The 18,603-nt window shown below is 40.3% G+C and overlaps 1 protein-coding gene across 3 annotated transcripts in view; it reads right to left on the bottom strand.

The window, feature by feature from the left end:
- grhl2.S (grainyhead like transcription factor 2 S homeolog) overlaps positions 1-18,603 on the bottom strand; it is a 58,104-nt gene that overhangs the window by 8,248 nt on the left and 31,253 nt on the right. For all 3 annotated transcript variants that reach the window (XM_018223887.2, XM_018223888.2, XM_018223889.2), the window contains exons 8-11: positions 18,203-18,297; positions 10,310-10,468; positions 1,984-2,071; positions 278-417 (exon numbers count right to left, since the gene is read on the bottom strand). In XM_018223887.2, the coding sequence (XP_018079376.1) occupies positions 278-417; positions 1,984-2,071; positions 10,310-10,468; positions 18,203-18,297 (482 nt within the window). The remainder of the gene's footprint in view (positions 1-277; positions 418-1,983; positions 2,072-10,309; positions 10,469-18,202; positions 18,298-18,603) is intronic.

The following is an 18,603-nucleotide window of genomic DNA, read 5'->3' as shown; positions in this document are numbered from 1 at the left end:
ATTGTCATGAAGCCCCACCATGTGATTATCATATATCTTTGGCTAAGGCTAATGATGAGTTAAGAAACCACAACTGTTGCTTAGCTGTGCAGGGCATATATTTGACAACAGAAATTGGCTCATTTTGCTTCCCTTTGCAGCCTAATAGAAGTCACCCCTGGAGTCCCCTCTCGAACAGTCAAACCACCCTATGTGCCATTGTTTGGCTTGTGTGTAACATCTTACATAGTCTATAATGTACATTACAGTGTAAGCCAGTTTCCTCGTTCAGCTATACCTGGCCGGTCCTCTGAAGGTTTCCAAAGTGAACATCTGGTATAAAGAGAACAGGCTGGACATCCAAGTCGGTCATTGTTTTGAAGAAGGTAATGTCACTTTTCTTCTGCAGGGGCACTGCTGATAACTTGCTGTCGGCTGCTACACACACACATAACAATAACAGCATAAACATAAGGTACTGTAGCCACATGAGCGCAAACCATTCATGTATTCTAACCTACAACATCATAGCCTACAAAAACAAACAGAGGACAGATATCTATTGGAAAGGTTTGAAAATCCTGACAGACTCCACCTTGCCTGATGGATCCCCGGTGGGTCAAAGTGTGGCCAGATGCATGGGTGACCAACTTGGGCAGACATCTGCTAATTTGGCAGCATTCCAAACGAGTAGATCTCAAGTTCCAGGGGTCAGTGTTAGGGTGGTCATTAAAAACATACTTCTTATACAGCTTGTGCATTTATACCAAAGGATAATGGCCAGTTGGGTCCCCCCGGCCTTCCATACAGTGCCCTGTGCAGCCACACATGTTGTATATCCTGAAGACTAGCCACCATGTAATGTGAATTATTCTGTGAATGTTTGTTAGGGGTTTGTTCACCTTGGAAGACAAACCAGTGAATAAATACAGGTATTGGACCTGTTATCCAGAATGCTCTGGACCTGGGGTCTTCCAGATAATGGATCTTTCAGTAATTTGAATTTTCATACCTCAAATCTACTAGAAAATCCTGTAGGTATTATAAAAACCCAATGGGTTGGTTTTGCTTCCAATAAGGATTCCTTATATCTTATTTTGGATCAAGTACAAGGTACTGTTTTATTATTACAGAGAAAAAGGAAATAATTTTTTAATACTTTTAATATTTGGATAAAATGGTGTCAATGGGAGATGGCGTTTCATAATTTGGAGCTTTCTAGATAACTGGTTTCTGGATAACTGATCCCATACCAGTATAAGATTATACCTATCCTGACATTTGCTCTTCCATGGCAGTTGCCTGGACTGGCAGTTCACTTATGGCTCAAGTTACTTATATCCCTATGAAACTTTTACCCTAGGCCAGGGGTCCCCAACCTTTTTCACCCATGAGCAACATTCAGATGTAAAAGAGTTGGGGAGCAACTCAAGCATGAAACATGTTCCTGGGTGGTGCCAAATAGGGGCTGTGATTGGTTATTGGTAGTCCCTATGTGGACTGGCAGCCTATTGGAGACTCTGTTTGGCAGCACATCTGGTTTTTATGCAACCAAAACTTGCCTCCAAGCCCGAAATTCAAAAATGAGCCCCTGCTTTGAGACCACTGGGAGCAATATCCAAGGGGTTGGGGAGCAAAATGTTTTTCACAAGCCACTAGTTGGGGATCACTGCACTAGGACCTCAGGTGTCCGTATAGAAATGATGCCCCCAAATATAGTGGCGATTTCAAATGTTTTGTCCACCTAAATGCTGAGAATTGCCCTGTCTGACATTGGCATAAGAAAAATTCTCATTCCCATCTAGGAAATAATGGCCTTGACAAGTGACACTGGAAAACAGGGATAATCCTTATCTGATGAAGCAATGTAATTGGATCGTTATCGAGCCAATCTTGTATGTTGTAATGTGAGCAGAGAATGAGAAACAGGCGCAATAAGGTAGATAAGAGAGAGATAGAGAATACAATCTGTTTTTCATGGAATTCACCCCAAATACTACTCACAATTGTTGCACTGAGCCTGCGTTGCCTGACTTTTGCTTTTCTTTTTATTCTGTTTCCGTTCCTCGTCACGGATTTTTCTTTCTGCTCCCTGGAGGGTAAAAAAAAAAAAATGAGAAGAATAAAAGTATCTGTGGATAACGAAGCTCATACATTTTTTAATGCCAAGGAAAAGCAGCAGGCACCAGAGAAGATATTCAATTATGTTCAGGCCTTGATTCCGGTCTCCTCTTTCTAATGATCCATTCTATATTTAGAGGAGATTTATTTAAATTTAAAAACGGCCCTCTGCAATTATTTTTTTGAGTACAATTTTCATCTCTTCATCTCACAGCAAAAGCAGCGTGACTGCTCTCAGTTATTGCTCGGCTGTTTCATCTGTGAGGGGACAACTGAATATGGTTTCACTAGTCAGTTTGCTCAGCCTTTTTATGGCACATATACATATTTACAAAAAATGCAGATCTATTAAGCACTGTGCTTTCGCCTCAGAGCAGCATTACTTTGAGGGTTTACTGGTGTATTTATATAGACCTTTCTTATAAAGCTTACTTAGTTTTAGCCTTTCCTTCTCCTTCAACAAAGAACAATACCTGACTGGGGAACAGCACATGTCTATCAGGAAGGTTTAAAAGCCATTGATGCAATTTAATCCTGAAGGATTTACATAGGATCCGGTTATGATCATTGGCCAAATAGGTAAAAGACCGACTCCTTTGGTGACCTCAACAAAGAAGCTGATATTCAGAATATAACCAGCTTTAGTTCATCTGCAAATGAACCAGGGACTAATAGGTAGATGTCAAAAGTGACAAATTACCTGTGATTCCAGAAGATTGTAAAATGGCATGCAGAAATGGCCGTTGGCCTAGCAAACATCCCCTGAGAGTCTGACCAAACTGCATGATCAAACATGGATATATATTAGGGATGCACCGAATGCAGGATTTGGTTTGTGATCCGGCCTTTTTCAGCAGGATTCGGCCGAAACTAATCTGAATCCTAATTTGCATATGCAAATTACGGGTGGGGAGGGAAAATCTCGTGACTTTTTGTCACAAAGCAAGAAAGTAAAAATAGTTTTCCCCCTTTCCATGATGAAGAAGTGAAGATCTAGGCCTATTGGATCAGAAAATTGGAAACTCTGGAACCTGGGGGCCTAAACAAAGAGTATGATCTGAGTCCTATCTTCCGATGATTTTATTGATACTTTTATCTGTTTTAATATTGTTGTTTATATTTTTTGTATTATCTTTTATGTCTTACAGATATTTTTCACATTTGGTCGTCTTCCTATTTATATTTGGCACTGATTTTGTATACTGCTATAATGACATATTGTTATATGCAAAATGATGATTTAATGATTAGTCCATTTTCTCTATATATTAATTGTCACTAATGACCACTAGATGGTGTGTGAGTGTATAAATAGCACTATTGAATCACATGTTGGTTAGCTTGATAAAAGACCAGTTGGTCTGAAACGTTGCTGTAATGCCCTTGGTCCAATAAAGGCCGTTTTATTCATGAAACAGTGGGTGCTGGACTAACTTTCTTCGCTAATATTGCCAGTGGAAGGTGGCCACTGGAGGACGTGCACCCAGCCAAAGAAGTGAGTTGCAGTTGTGCTGACTACTAATCTGCTAGCCTTAGGGCAGAGACACACATGACGATTCGGGGAGATTAGTCACCCGGCGACAAATCTCCTCTCCTTCGGGTGACTAATCTCCCCGAACTGCCGGGTAGAATCTAAATCGCCAGCAGGATGGCACTCGGAGCGCTTCATTTTCCAAAGTCACCTGAAGTTGCCTCACGAGGAAACTACGTGCGACTTCGGAAAACAAAGCACTCCGAGTGCCATACCACCGGTGATTTCGATTGTAGCCGGCGGGAAGGCAATTCGGGGAGATTAGTCACCCGAATAAGAGGTGATTTGTCGCCGGGCAACTAAATATCCCCAAATCTCCACCATAAAACTACAGGTATGATCAATTAAAACTAACTGATTGGATAGGATACCAGTGTGACACACCTATACCACAGGTTTGTGAATTATGGATATTGCAGCTAAAGGTGCCTGCTTCCATAGCTATGTAACTCTTTAAAATATACAATGAAAACATACAGTGAACACATGGATGGTAAACATAAGAACACTTGAATAGCTGTTTATAGACATCTCAATTACAGCTAATCACCAAGTATAACACTCTGACTGTTGGGTCTATGAGCAAATATTGAGGTTTTGGGGTTTTTTTGCGGAGAAAATGCAGACATGTTTGGGTAGTTGGTATACATGGCATGGTGTGCTTTGCTCCACAGGCTGGAATTGTGGGTTATTTTAAAATGCAGAAGAAGTAATCATGAAAGAAATGTAGAAGTATCATGAAAGAAATTAGAAGTAATTAAAGCAGCGCAGACCAGACCTACTAGTGCAGTAGAGTATTTAAAAGTAAATACTATTGGCACAGCTCTGCAGGACACAAAGGCACAGAGCTTCCAGTTACAATTAAAACTTCCTCTCTATTTTGATGATAAAATCCCTTTAATGTAAGAAAAGGATAAAAGACTGAAATATTCTCCTCCCTGGTGTCCTGAACCAACACGGCGGTATAATATAAGGAATTAAACAGCCATTGCAAAACTGGTAAATTAGCAAAGGTTTTAGATTTCTATATGGTGGGGAGGCATTAAAGGAACAGTAACACCAAAAACTGAAAGTGTATCAAATTAATTAAAATATAATGTACTGTTGCTCTGCACTGGTAAAAGCTGTGTGTTTGCTTCAGAAAAACTGCTATTGTTTTTATAAAGAAGCGGCTGTGTAGCTCTGGGGGCAACCATTCCAGCTGTAAAAAAAGGAGAAAAGGCTCAGGATATTTAGCAGCAGTGGCGTAACTACCAGGGGAGCAGGGGGTGCAATTGGGCCAGGGCCCGCACCCCCGCAGGGCCCCCCGGCAGTCACGTGCCACTGGAGTCGGCTGCAGCCGCACGGATGAGGGTGGGGGGCGGGGCCCTGCTGCACGGGCCGCACCAGGGCCCGCCCCCACCTAGTTCGGTCACTGTTTAGCAGATAACACCATTGTATTGGACAGGGCTTATCTGTTATGTGCTATGTATCCTGTGCCTTTCCTTCTTGTTTTCCAGCTTTGAAAGGCTGCCCCCATGGCTACACAGCAGCTTGTTTATATATAACAATGGAATGGCTAACAGGTCTAAAAGCAAAATATCCAGTGGGATAACATCCCTCAACCATCAACAATACCAATACTTTTTGAGGGGAATGTTTCACCATCTGCTTGTTTTTCCTTTCTGAACTCTCTGATTATAATCTATTCTTATAAGTGCTATTATATGCAAAGGCACTAGGGGGCATTATAATATAGCTTGATGGATAAGTACGGCATTGGACACCTTTGGCATATTTTGGTGAGGTTGTACTGAAATATGTAGAACAAAAGCTTCAGCTGTCCTTTACTGGATGTAATTTACTTTCAAGGGAGTGGAAATAGAGGGAGTTTGGAAATACTACTTAAGGCAGAGACACACGCTGAAATTCGGGGTGATTAGTCGCTCCGCGACAAATCTCTTCTTCTTCAGGGCGACTGATCTCCCTGAACTGCCTCCCCTCAGGCTAGAATGAAAATCGCCGGCGGGATGGCACTTGGAGCGATTTGTTTTCCCGAAGTTGCCCGGTTGTCCTCATGAGGCAACTTCAGACGACTACGGAAAACAAAGCGCTCCGAGTGCCATCACGCAGCGATTTTCATTCTAGCCGGAGGGAAGGAAGTTCAGGGAGATTAGTTGCCCCGAAGAAGAGGAGATTTGTCGCCGGGCGACTAATCTCCCCAAATTGTAGCGTGTGTCTCTGCCCTTACTAAGAAAACCTTATACGCACATAAACACAGGGCATAGCAAAATTGTATCAGAGTGGCAAAGATTCAGAACATGAAAATTCTAGAGTTTCGTGCAATTTATTTCTCAAGCGACATCCAAGAAGATCACATGTAGGGGGTTTAGTGGGTGAGAAAGCCATTCCACACACATGGGATAAAATTCACTGTCCAGCTTTATTAGAATGGTTAAAACAACAAACAGGTATCTATTACAGATGTACGCCTGCCCTATGACATGTTAAGTCACCTGACGCATTTCATGTCTCCTTCTGGGCTTCATCAGAGGTGAGGTCACAGGATATCCTCTGCCTTATAAGGGCAGAGACACACGCTACAATTTGGGGAGATTAGTCGCCCGGCGACAAATCTCCTCTTCTACATAGAAGAAATAAATCTTTCGAATAAACAAACTTCTGCTATAGGTAAGCATATTATGTGTAGACATGGGGGTGATTTTTCCCATATTAAATTCCAGGGCATAGAACATGTCAAATTGGGACCACGTGGAGGCGATATTAAGAGAATAATTGACCAAAGGGAAACATTTTGGATATTTACCTTAAGGACTAGGCATCCACATGGTCTCAATAATGACTGGGAGGTAACATGCTTCTTTCAGCCATAATGTGTATATATGTATATTTGATGATTTACAAGTGAAGGGCTTTATTGTCAAGAAAGTGTAAAAACCAATGTGTCTTTTTTTAACATTATATAATGACAATACCAGCTGTGACCAATATGACTTGTAACAAACAGAATATATGTTGTTTGTTTATTTTATATCTGAGATTTTTTTTAATGAACACAGGTATATAAGGCACAGGATATCCTGTGACCTCACCTCTGATGAAGTGCCAGAAGGAGGTATGAAACGCGTCAGGTGACTTAACATGTCATAGGGTAGGAGTACATCTGTAATAGATACCTGTTTGTTGTTTTAACCATTGTAATAAAGCTGGACAGTGAATTTTATCCCATGTGTGTGGAATGGCTTTCTCACCCACTAAACCCCCTACATATGATGTCCACTGGATTGGAGACCAGTACGAGGGAACCAACACACCACTGGGATTGGACACAATGGAAGAGTGGCCACAGTATGGGCATGCGAGTTTTGTCTTCCTTTAAATCCAAGAAGATCACACCATAAACCAAATACTGTAAAACTTTACTGGCCCCGTTTTAAATAGCAATGAAATGGAAGTAAAATAAAATTCCAGTCCATTTGCGTATCTTGCCCTTCCAATAAAATGCATCATTTTTTATGGTATCTTATTTTTTACTGCATTCCAGTCCAGAAAGCCACCGGCTAGGAATGAAGTGTAGCAGAGAAGGGTTAGTTCAGAGCACGTATGTAATAGTGTTACGTCTTTCGACAAAATTGTGGCCCTACCTGTATACGAAATTATACAATGGTCTATTGCAGTGCAGTGTCTAACTACTTGACTATATACGTATAGACTTGTATCTATACGGCACCACTTCACTTGAGATAGGTTGCCTGGCAGCTTCTGCATAGGCAGCATACATCGTGGCTGGAATACTATAAATTATAACAAACAAGGGAAAGTTGTGCTCATCACCGCTATTTTTTAAAAACATTAAGCAAGGGTGCAATGAGGCTGTGACCACAAAATTCATTTAGACAAATACAAGATTCCTCTGCATTCAACCCATTATCAATATATTAAGGACATTGAAACATTTTGTGTATTAAGCTACTAAAAATGCCTTACCCTTTAAACAAAACAGGGATTGTTTGTCCATATATTGCAATATACTTGTATTTAAGATGGTCAACTATGTCACAGTCATTCCTGGTCTGGCCAGTCCTACACTCAACTTTTATCTGATTCATTAAGAATTCTATTGCTTCATTATACATTTTATAAAAGGGACTAAGTTTTACCTGCAGCTTATTTGCTGTTTTCAAGGTTAAAACTCCCATTTATTAGCAACCAGCGGGTTCTTGTATTTACAGTATGTCTATAGAATGCTATAAAACAATGTCTGTAGAAGAGGAAAGCACACATATAGGGCAGTACTGATAGTATAATCTGAGAAAGCATAATGAAAAGCAATATTTCCAAACATTACCATAGGGTTGCTACCTGTCTAGATTTTATCCAGACAGCCGTGTATTTAGAAGGGTTGTCTGGGTGCAATTTAGGGGGGCTGACTGGGTGAAACCTTACTGTCCAGATTTCCATATTAGGACAGGATATTGAAAATAATGACATGGCAATCGGCCAATTGCTGATCACCACATCACCAGTCGCGCCCCTGATGTCACCAGTCCTGTCCCTGACGTCACCTGGCCCGCCCCCCATGCCCATTTTCCAGCCCCAGAAAAGGTGGCACCCCTACATTACCACCATTCCCATCAGCTATTTGACTACACTGGTGTCTAACCCGATGGGTAGAAATTATGGATATTAAATGATTTATCAAAATGTGAGATTAGAACTCCCCACAGAAAAACTCACTCACTTTCTTTTTATTCCTATGGGATTTTTAAAAGATTATTTATCAAATGGTGAACTCGATTGATAAACACGATTCTTAAAGTCCCACAGGAATGAATAGAAAGTGAGTTTTTCTTTGGTGAGTTCTAATCTCACATTTTGATAAATCTGCTAAGAGTTGTGTAAGCCAGCGGCACGACAAAAAGCTCCCCTGCATTACATATATATATAGGGTTTAGGGTTGTAGTAAAATAATCCTTACAAAGTCAGAATACCTAGTAGTGTGTGTAGGGAGTGTGGAATAAAACCTACACAAACACAGCGGGACCAAGTGTGAAGAATGGGACAGTTAGTTGCCACACTGGGGTATACGAACCAAAGTGGGGTGTTTAGTAAAAAAAGGCAAAATGGCATATTGTATCTGCACTTGTATCTGTAAATAAACATTAAATATGGCTTGTGAAACAAAATGTATGTATTCTCCAATGGGAGCCCAACATTCATGCATTGCCAGGGTTCCTGCTTATTGCACTCAGTTGAGCAGCTGTTCTTTCTGTAGGTCCTAGTTAGTGGAGATACATGTGTTCTACGCCATTAACACTGTTTTAGCCTTTTCTCAAGGCCTTATGGGGTAAATTTACTAAGCTGCAAAAATTCGCCAGCTGATTTACTAAAATGCAAAGTTGCGTCCAGGGCGCCGAACGCTAGTGAATTTTCACTAGCATTACTTCGGCAATCAAAGTGAAGATGCGCTAGCGTTCAATTATGCCGATCGCAACTTCGTCAAAGGTCTTCGCTCAGGCTAATTTGCATACCGCAGGAAATTATAAAGTTGAATGGACGTATATGTTGCAGCAAATACATTACATTACACAAGCCCAGGGAACCTTAATAAAGACAACAGAGTTGTTATAATGCCCTACACATGAGCCCAGTGTATAGTTTATGTTCCATATGTTATTTATGTTATGGTTACCCAAAATTTTTTTTAAAGGGCATGTAAAGTCTAAAATAGAATAAGGCTAGAAATGCTGTATTTTGTATACTAAATATGAACATGAACTTTGCACCACAAGCCTAATCAAACAAATAATTTATGCTTTCAAATTTGGCTACAGGGGGTCACCATCTTGTAACTTTGTTAAACATCTTTGCAAGACTAAGACTGTGCACATGCTCAGTGTGGTCTGGGCTGCTAAGGGATCGTCATAAACAAAGCTGCTTGAGTTCTGCATGGCTGGGAAGTAAGGCGGGGGCTCCCCCTGCTGTTCATAAGTATGATTGTTTCCCTGCTCAGCAGTTAGGGATCATCTGACAATTCCTATCCACAGCAGTAAATGAAGGGAGAATTTCACTGCATACAGTCAGGTTTCTTATAAAAACGGTACACATTTTTAATTTTAATTAAAGTATATTGGAGATAGGTTTCTTTTTCATTAAAGAAAGTAAAAATGGGATTTTATTATTTTGCCTTTACATGCCCTTTAAGGACTTTTGCAGGCTATCACTCGGAAAAAAGGAAAAGATTCCAGCGTTTTTTGGGACTTAGAAACTTTTTCCACTAAAAATATGGTGTAAGTAACAAAAGATTGAGGAAGATCTATGCACTCCATTGTACTTCCCCTGGTCTGAGCTGGCGAAAGAGGCAACGTTCAGTAAAATCCGCATCTTAGTGAATTTGCAGAGTAACGTCAATTCGCCTGGCAATCGAGTTCGAATGATGGCTAGCGTCTGTCTCTTTCGCTAGCGAAGTTACACCTGCGCCCATTAGTAAATTGGTGAAGTGCCGGAAGGAGGTAACGCTGGCAAATCATCGACATCGTTACTCACTTCGCCCTTTAGTAAATCTGCCCCTATATCTCAGGCACTGTTTATTAGGCTCTTACTGAGCAGAGGTCTACTGAGCAGGCAAGTGGTATAAGCATATTATTCTCTGACAGAAGACACAAAAGCTAACGTTACCTTATCACAGAAGACCTTGATCTGGCAGTACGCCCGGTGGATTGGCTTGTTGCTGCGGTTATTGTAACTGTATGTGTCAATCTGAATCATAAGAGGGAGCCCTTTGACCCCTTTCTGCGAGGAAAAATCAGTACTCAGACAATTGACGGTGATGAAAATCTACAGGAGGACAGAAGATGTGGTACAATGTCAAACAATTGCAGCAACTTCATTAAAACATATTATGGCTCCTTATGTATCCTACCAGAATAGTAAGGCACCATTAAACCAGTTGCACAGAATGATATTTTAAGATAACATGCAATGGGTTTTCATATTTTATTATTTGTGATTTTTGAGTTATTTTGCTTTTTATTCTTCAGCTCTCCAGTCTGCAATATCAGCAATCTGGTTGCTAGCAACCATGCATTGATTTGAATAAGAGACTGGAATATGAATAGGAAAGGCCTGACTAAAAAGAAAGATGAGTATTAAAAAGTAGCAATAACAATACATGTATTTTACAGAGAATTTGTTTTTTGGATGGGGACAGTGACCCCTATTTGAAAGCTGGAAAGAGTCAGAAGACACTATAAAATAGACAAAGGCCAATTGAAAATTTGCTTAGAGTCATTCTCTAATATACTTAAGATTATCTTAAAGCGGAACCACTGCTTTTAAATGTGATTTGTTTGTTGGGGGGGTCACTGACCTCACAACCAAAAAAACATTCTCTGCAAGGCTACATTTTATTGTTACTTTTTATTATGTTTCTGTAGAGGCCCTCTCCTATCCAACTTCCATAGAGACTTCAAGTAAGTAGGAATTAGAAAACAGGTATCTCTTGAGATAGATATAAAATGAAGATGAATTTCAGTTTTTCATACCCCTTTAACAAATCATTCTGATAACAAAAAGTCTGAAATGTCAACTTGGGTGAGACAAAAGTAACGTAAGTATTAAACTTCTGTGCAAACATTTAATAGGATGGCTGAAACACATTGGTCAGAACAGCACCAGCTTTTATTATAAACAAAGGATTGTTATTAGACAGATCTGATAATAGCAGAAAGACAAAAACGCTGCTCCTCATATGGAAGGGAAAGTCGCCCCATTTATATAAATTTATGCTCAAGGTATGAGTAGAGTCTGACGGCCCTGCTGGGGACTTCCATGATTTAAGAAAAACGTGACACTGTTTATTAAACAAATGCAGGTTGCAGCGTGTTAACTTGTTCTTCCTTCATAAACATGTTGTAATGTTCCCACACTAGAGCAGTTGAAGCACTTTCAGGTTCCCAAACACTCTTGGCATAAACAAGTAACAGCTTGGCCTTTCCAAATCTGAGGGCGTGCAGGTGAGTCCAAGCCGGTCTACGCAACCTGCTTAGCACTGAAACTGATCAGATGCTTCTGGGCACCAACACAATGGTGTTAATCCTTGAGCATAAACATGTCTTTGTTGGTGTATGTATATGTACAGCTAGATAAAAACATGAAAGTTGTCCAGTGCATGCAAGGTATCCCAGCTTGCTCTCCGGGTACTTAATACAGTGGGACTCATTTATAAACACTGGGCAATAACCTATAGCAACAAACAGTGTTGAACCGGGGTGTCTGGGGCCCACCAGGGCCATTACCTTAGGGCTCCCCCATCTCAGTGTTGAGCTCTTACAGAAGTGAAATCCAACCCAACCCACTGTAAATGCCACCGCTCCCCCATCCCCAACTTTTACCTTGTCCTTTCGCCCATGATAAGGGGTATGGGAGGAGCCATCCCACCAGGGAAGCTGCTTTGAATCCTTTTTTGGATTCCCCTGAATCCCAAATTGACACCAAACCATAGCTGGTACATACAAATTTGGACACCCCAATTGTCCACCACTTACGTGAAGCCACGTGATTCAACCAGACACTTGGATTGGGTCAAATCCTGCTACAAACGGACTTTAAGATTTGGTGTATCCCAAGAACCCACAGGAACAGATAACAGATTAATGTGGCAGACACCAAGCAAGGCCCCTCCAGTGTAAAACGATCCTAAATGGGAAGGAGCTATTTGAAGGTTCCCAAATTCGATCTGCCAATTGATCATCTCTCCCTGACATAGAAAGTATTTAGTGGCGTAATTTAAGTTGCAAGGTTTTTATATGTTTCTAACAAAATCTTATAACAGAGACAATCCTGACCCCTCTGCCACCTGAGGAGGGTTTCCCGCTGCCCCCTTCCCACCTGCATTCACCTTTTTTCGACACTGGAGGGTTCCAGGGGGGACCCGTCGCTAGAAGAGCTAAATTTCTGGTTTGAAAACCTGAGGCAAATTTCTCAACTAGCCTTATTGGTGCAGCGCCCTTGACAGCAGTTATGCATGTAAACGGATAATGCAATGCAGAAAGGAATCTATAATTCAGCAGCAAATAAAATTCATTTTAAACAGTAATTATGATCAACACACCCCTCCCCAATAACCTTACAAACAAGAATAAAATAGGTGCCGACTGTCACTTTATTTGCATGTGAGGCCATTTTATAGAGCAGTTTCTAAGGCTATAAAACTCAGTAGTACTCTAGCCCTTTTTTTACAACAACACCAAAGTCTCCAGTAAATGTTTACATACCTTTAAAGGAACCTGCGCCCCACCCCATTAACTAGATGTGAACTAGGCAGCCCTAGGGAAATTATGCAAACACACAACTCATTGCATCAGAATGAATCCATGTCTCCAGTTTAATACAAACAAGCAAAATAATACTGTGGGATCTTTAGTAATGTTCTGCTCCCTTGAGTTTCTGTATGTAGCAAAACAGGGTTTCATGTGCAAGGTAGGGTTTTCTTTATACATATTGTACAAATATCCTTGCCTGAGAACAGATGAAGCCATAATCGGGTCAACATGTTCCAGAGTTGTACCATTCACTAGAATGGAAAAAGGTTGCGCCATGTTTCACTTCGTCAATCTGCTATTGGTATATGTGGAGAGAAAGTGTGACCTTCTATAAATTCTTATATTTTTTATATGGATTAAATATGGAGACACCAGGCCAGACAGAGACAGTAGATCAAAGGGGTGGCCCTAGACCAAGAAATCAGAGTAACACTTGATATCAGCATTGCCCTACCAGTGTTCCTTCGGTGAAAGGCCTATGATGAAAACGGTTTGGCCTCTGACCCTTCCACCATTGCATATAACCCCAAAGATACAGTGTGGCATCGTGGAAATTCTTATTTTTTTTATATGGACTGCAAATTGTCAAGTAACCAATGGCGGCCAATCGGTAGATAGCATTTACTTGTTACCTTTTAAAAATAAACATCTGATTGGATGCATGATAGAGCCAGTGCAAACTTTTTTATTTTTTTTGTATATAACCCAATACTTTATTTCTGAAAAAAACATGGTTTCTAACCTCTAAAGCTTGGAGGGGTCAAGGTTCCTCCAAAGACCACTTACCATACGTCAAACAGACAAATGCATTGTGGACTTTAGGAAAACTGGTCCCAAGAAATCAAGAAGGGGTGGATGGTGTTTGAAAGAGCTGAGGGATATTTGTAATTATGTTCACCAAAACTTAACCCACTATAACCTTAGCTTATAATTAGGTTCACTTAGGGTTAAAGGCATGACCTTCTGGTCTGAGTCCCTGGGAGTAGCCATTCTTGTTTATTCCCCCAATCCCAACCCACTGAGCATGTGGTTAGAGAAGAAAGACACAATCATTGCTCCCAAAGACAAAAAGGGGCACCACCAGGGGTGTAGCTACAGATGAAGCAGACCCTGCGGATGCAGGTGGGCCCAGAAGGTACAGGGGGCCCCATGAGGTCCTACTTAATGAGCAATTTCAACTTATATTGGTAAAAAAAAAGGCCAAACTCTGGTTATGTTGGGGCCCCTAAAATTAATTTGCTGTGGAGCCCAGTAATAACTAGTTACGCCACTGGGCACCACAGAAACCTCAAACTAAAACACATTTCAACATAATATCTAGATTGATGTTATAATTAGTCATAGATGAAGTTACATGAACATAAAAGCATTAGATGTCTGATCAGATTTAAGATCTATAAAGGGGCCCATTTAGCTCGAGTGAAGGAATAGAGGAAAAATAGTTCGAATTTCGAATGTTTTTTTTTGGCTACTTCGACCATCGAGTGGGCTACTTCAACCTTCGACTACGATTCAAACGATTTGAACTAAAAATCGTTCGGCTATTCGACCATTCGTGGAATTACTGTCTCTTTAAAAAATACTTCGACCCCCTAGTTCGCCACCTAAAACCTACCGAGGCCAATGTTAGCCTATGGGGAAGGTACCCAAAGGCTTCTTAACAATTTTCTGATCGAAGGATAATCCTTCGATCGATGGATTAAAATCCTTCAATCGTTGATTCGTTCGATCGAACGAATTGCGCTAAATCCTTTGACTTCGATATTCGAAGTCGAAGGATTTCAATTCGGCAGTCGAATATCGAGGGTTAATTAACCCTCGATATTCGACCCTAGGTAAATTTGCCCCTAAGGGAGAGCACCACAAAGTTGACAAAACGTTAAGAGTACAAGGGGTGGTGCATCTGTGATTAGTAAACATTGAACGTGTTTAGACAATAGAAAAACACTGTGTAGCTCTAAACAAGGTGGAGTTTGGTGCAGTCAATCACCTGGGCGTCTATCTCTTCATTTCTTGAAATGGAAAGATATAGTAAATGGGACTAAGCAAACATTTGTCATGGAAACATCTTACCCACTAAAATATATAAAGCAGTGGTTTTATACATATAGAAAGCATCCTGTTATCCAGAATGCTTGGGACCTGGTGTTTTCTGGATAACCGATCTTTCTGTAATTTGGATCTTCATACTGTACAAGAAAATCATGTCAACATTAAATAAACCCAATAAGCTGGTTTTGCTTCCAAAAATTAATTATATCTTAGTTGGGATCAAGTTCAAATTACTGTTTTATTATTACAGAGAAAAGGGAAATTATTTTTAAGAAATGTTAATTATTTCATTAAAACAGAGCCTATGGGAGATGGCCTTTCCTTAATTCAAAGCTTTCTGGATAATGGGTTTCTGGATAACGGATCCCATGCCTGGGTTTATTAAATGTTTATTATTGTATCTTGTGTTTTCAGACTTCATGTATCCTTCACACTTTCACACTTGCCTGATTAGTATCAGACCAGTTTTTGCCAGTAATGTACCAGGCAGACCAGTTGTTGGGCCCTATACATGAGTGGCTGACTTGGTCTGGAGCAGTGATCCCCAACCAGTAGCTCGTGAGCAACATGTTGCTCTCCAACCCCTTGGATGTTGCTCCCAGTGGCCTCAAAGCAGGTGCTTATTTTTGAATTCCAGGATTGGAGGCAAGTTTTGGTTGTATAAAAACCAGGTGCACTGCTAAACAGAGCCTCAATGTAGGTTGACAATGCACATAGGGGCTACTAAATGGCCAATCACAGCCCTTATATGGCACCCCAGGAACATTTTTCATGCTAGTGTTGCTCCCCAACACCTTTTACTTCTGAATGTTGCTCACGGGTTCAAAAGGTTGGGGATCCCTGGTCTGGAGGGACAGAGTAACCATCTTTCATTGGCCTAGATATGGACATCTGTAGGTTAAACTGAATAAAACAGTAGTTTGAATACAGGAGAGCTGAGAGTAAACTTAACATACTAAAAACCATCAAAAAAAAAAAGAAATATGTTATCATGAGAATGATCCCATGAAGATCGAAATGCGTGGATACACCATACAACAATAAAGATTCATTAAAGGACATTTGTATTTAGCTGCTGTGCTTTCTTTGCTGATAATAAATATATATATATCTGGTGCCTACTTTCCGAGTACAATGTATATTCAGGTTATTAACTTGTTACATTGGTTAAGTTACATTTTGTGCCATAAGTATATGAGATGAAGTGGCTACACTGTTTTATTTGCTGCACTTCAGAGAATTTCCCATTTCCATCCTTGAGTTATATACCATATATTTTTTAACCTGACGGAACCCTCTAGTAGTGGATGTAGTGGTTCCGTTACCACCCTGGTGAACCAGCTGAGGTCCATAAAATTGATATAGCCCTTCAGTTTCAATGCATGTTGATGCAGTAAGGTCTTTGCCCACCGCAGATGGATTTAGGTGCCCTGGAATAGCACCCATTGACCAGCCTGGTACGCAGTACCTATACAGATTTTGAGAATGCATGCTCTTATCTTTTGGGCTGTGTGTTGTTTAGATTTGGGTCACTTTAATATCTAATATATTAAGGTGGCCATACACGTAGAGATCCGCTCGTTCAGGGATTTCGCCAAACGAGTGGATCTTGTTAGGGTCATATCTCCCTGATATGCCTACATTGAGGAGGGCGATATTGGGCTGATCTGATCGTGGGCCCTAGGTACCAACAATCAGATCATATGGGTAGCCGATTCACAGGACCGTATCTACGAACAGATGCGGCCGCGATCCAATGGGATTTTTAACCCTGCCCGATAGACATCTGGTCGACTTTCGGCCAGATATCGATCGTTAAAGCCAGTCGGATGGCTCCACACATGGGCCAATAAGCTGCAGACTCGGTCTGTCGGCAGCTTTTATAGGCCCGTGTATGGCCACCTTTACACTGTGAGAGGGCGTGGGTTACATTCTTGTGATGTCACAATGATTTCCCACCATAAACCGTTTATCTTGGGTGCACTCTTTTTTTCTGTAACTTTGAGAAAGGATGGGAGTCCAGCCAAAAAGTTGATTTTGCTCCAAAAAAATGAATCACTTTTACGTTTGCCTAAATCCTGTAAAAAGCTCAGTAGTGTTGTATCAAATAAAGCTCAACACTACTGAGCTTCATCTGATACAATAATGATACTGAGCTTTGTTACAATTGTTTTGTATTTTTGTGTATTATTTTATCCTCTTTCTTAGGTTGTTTTTGTACTTTCTCTTCAAGCTTGTTTCTTTCCTGTAATGTTTGATGATGTCACACACACACACACTGGACTATGTGAATTGTCACTTTAATAAAGACTAAATTGCTAGCCAAAACATTGGTCTCCTATTAATAAAACACATAGGGGGAAATGTAATAAAATTTGCAAAGAGCAAAACCTTGCAAATAGCAATTCATCTGTCTTAATGTAATATTCTTCTTAGGCTTATCTTGCATTGCGAATCTTAATTGTGCATTGCAAACCTTTAAAGGAGACATATAGGATAAATATAGGATAAATGAAAAAAAAAAAACCAACCAATTTTGTAGGCAATTATGAGTAATATATGTTGTTGCTTTTACATGGTGCTAAAAATTAATATTATCTTTAAAAATAGCCCCTTTATTGGAGCTCCCCATAGATGTTCTCTGGTCCCTGTCTGTGTTTTAAATGAGGGGTGGGCGTGTCCTAATGGTCCCTGCCAGAAGCACAGTAGGAGGGGGACAGCCAATGAAATCCCTGCAGTCACACAAGCACAGGCAGGCTTCAGTTCCCTACCAGGTCCTGCTAGCACCTGATTGGTCCCTGTCCTACAGTGCAGTGAGCTGAGAGCTGTCAGCTCCCCTGTACAGCCTGGGGATTGAGGGAGCAGGAAGTGGAAGGGAGGCATTATTATGGTTTTTGCAGAAATATTCAATAAATCAGCCTGAAACACTACTTTTTAAAGCACAACTCTTCTATATCTAAAGGACTATAATGCACTCTATAACATTATAAACATGGAATAGTTGAAATGCTAGCATCAAAGAGAAAAAAATAAAAGAATGCAAATAGAGCATTAGAGAATCTGAAAAGAAAAGAAAAACACAAAGAGATGATCAAGACAGCATTGGTGTACAGATATATTAACACTCAGTCTGCAAATTCTGCATAATTTCTATATTCTTTTAAATGAATGTCCTCATTAAGACACAACTTGTTACCTTGGCTTCTTCATTGACGTCCCATGTGAAAGACACCGCATTGTAAGCAATTTCTTCAATATTGCCTATAGTGTTAAAGCTTTCTTTGTAGTCTGCTGTTAAAGGATAAAATAGCAATATACAGTATAAATGCACGATACCACTCAAAATACATTTCACGCAATGCCATTTATTAAGAAAGCTTACGTTTTTAAGAAATATAGCATCACTATTACATGGATTTCCACAAAGCCAGTCCTGCATAGGAAATTTTTATGTTGCAAATGCAGCAGATACAAATGTGGCTCCTCAATAACTGGTAATCAAAGATCTGCCGGATATATAGAGTGTTTTTATTATTTTTTCAGATTTTTATCTGATTTTCATGATTTTTTCGGAATTTTCACCCAAAAACTGAGAAA

Source organism: Xenopus laevis, chromosome 6S, assembly GCF_017654675.1.
Source record: "Xenopus laevis strain J_2021 chromosome 6S, Xenopus_laevis_v10.1, whole genome shotgun sequence".
NCBI lineage: Eukaryota > Metazoa > Chordata > Amphibia > Anura > Pipidae > Xenopus > Xenopus laevis.
This window is presented reverse-complemented; position numbering and strand designations above follow the sequence as displayed.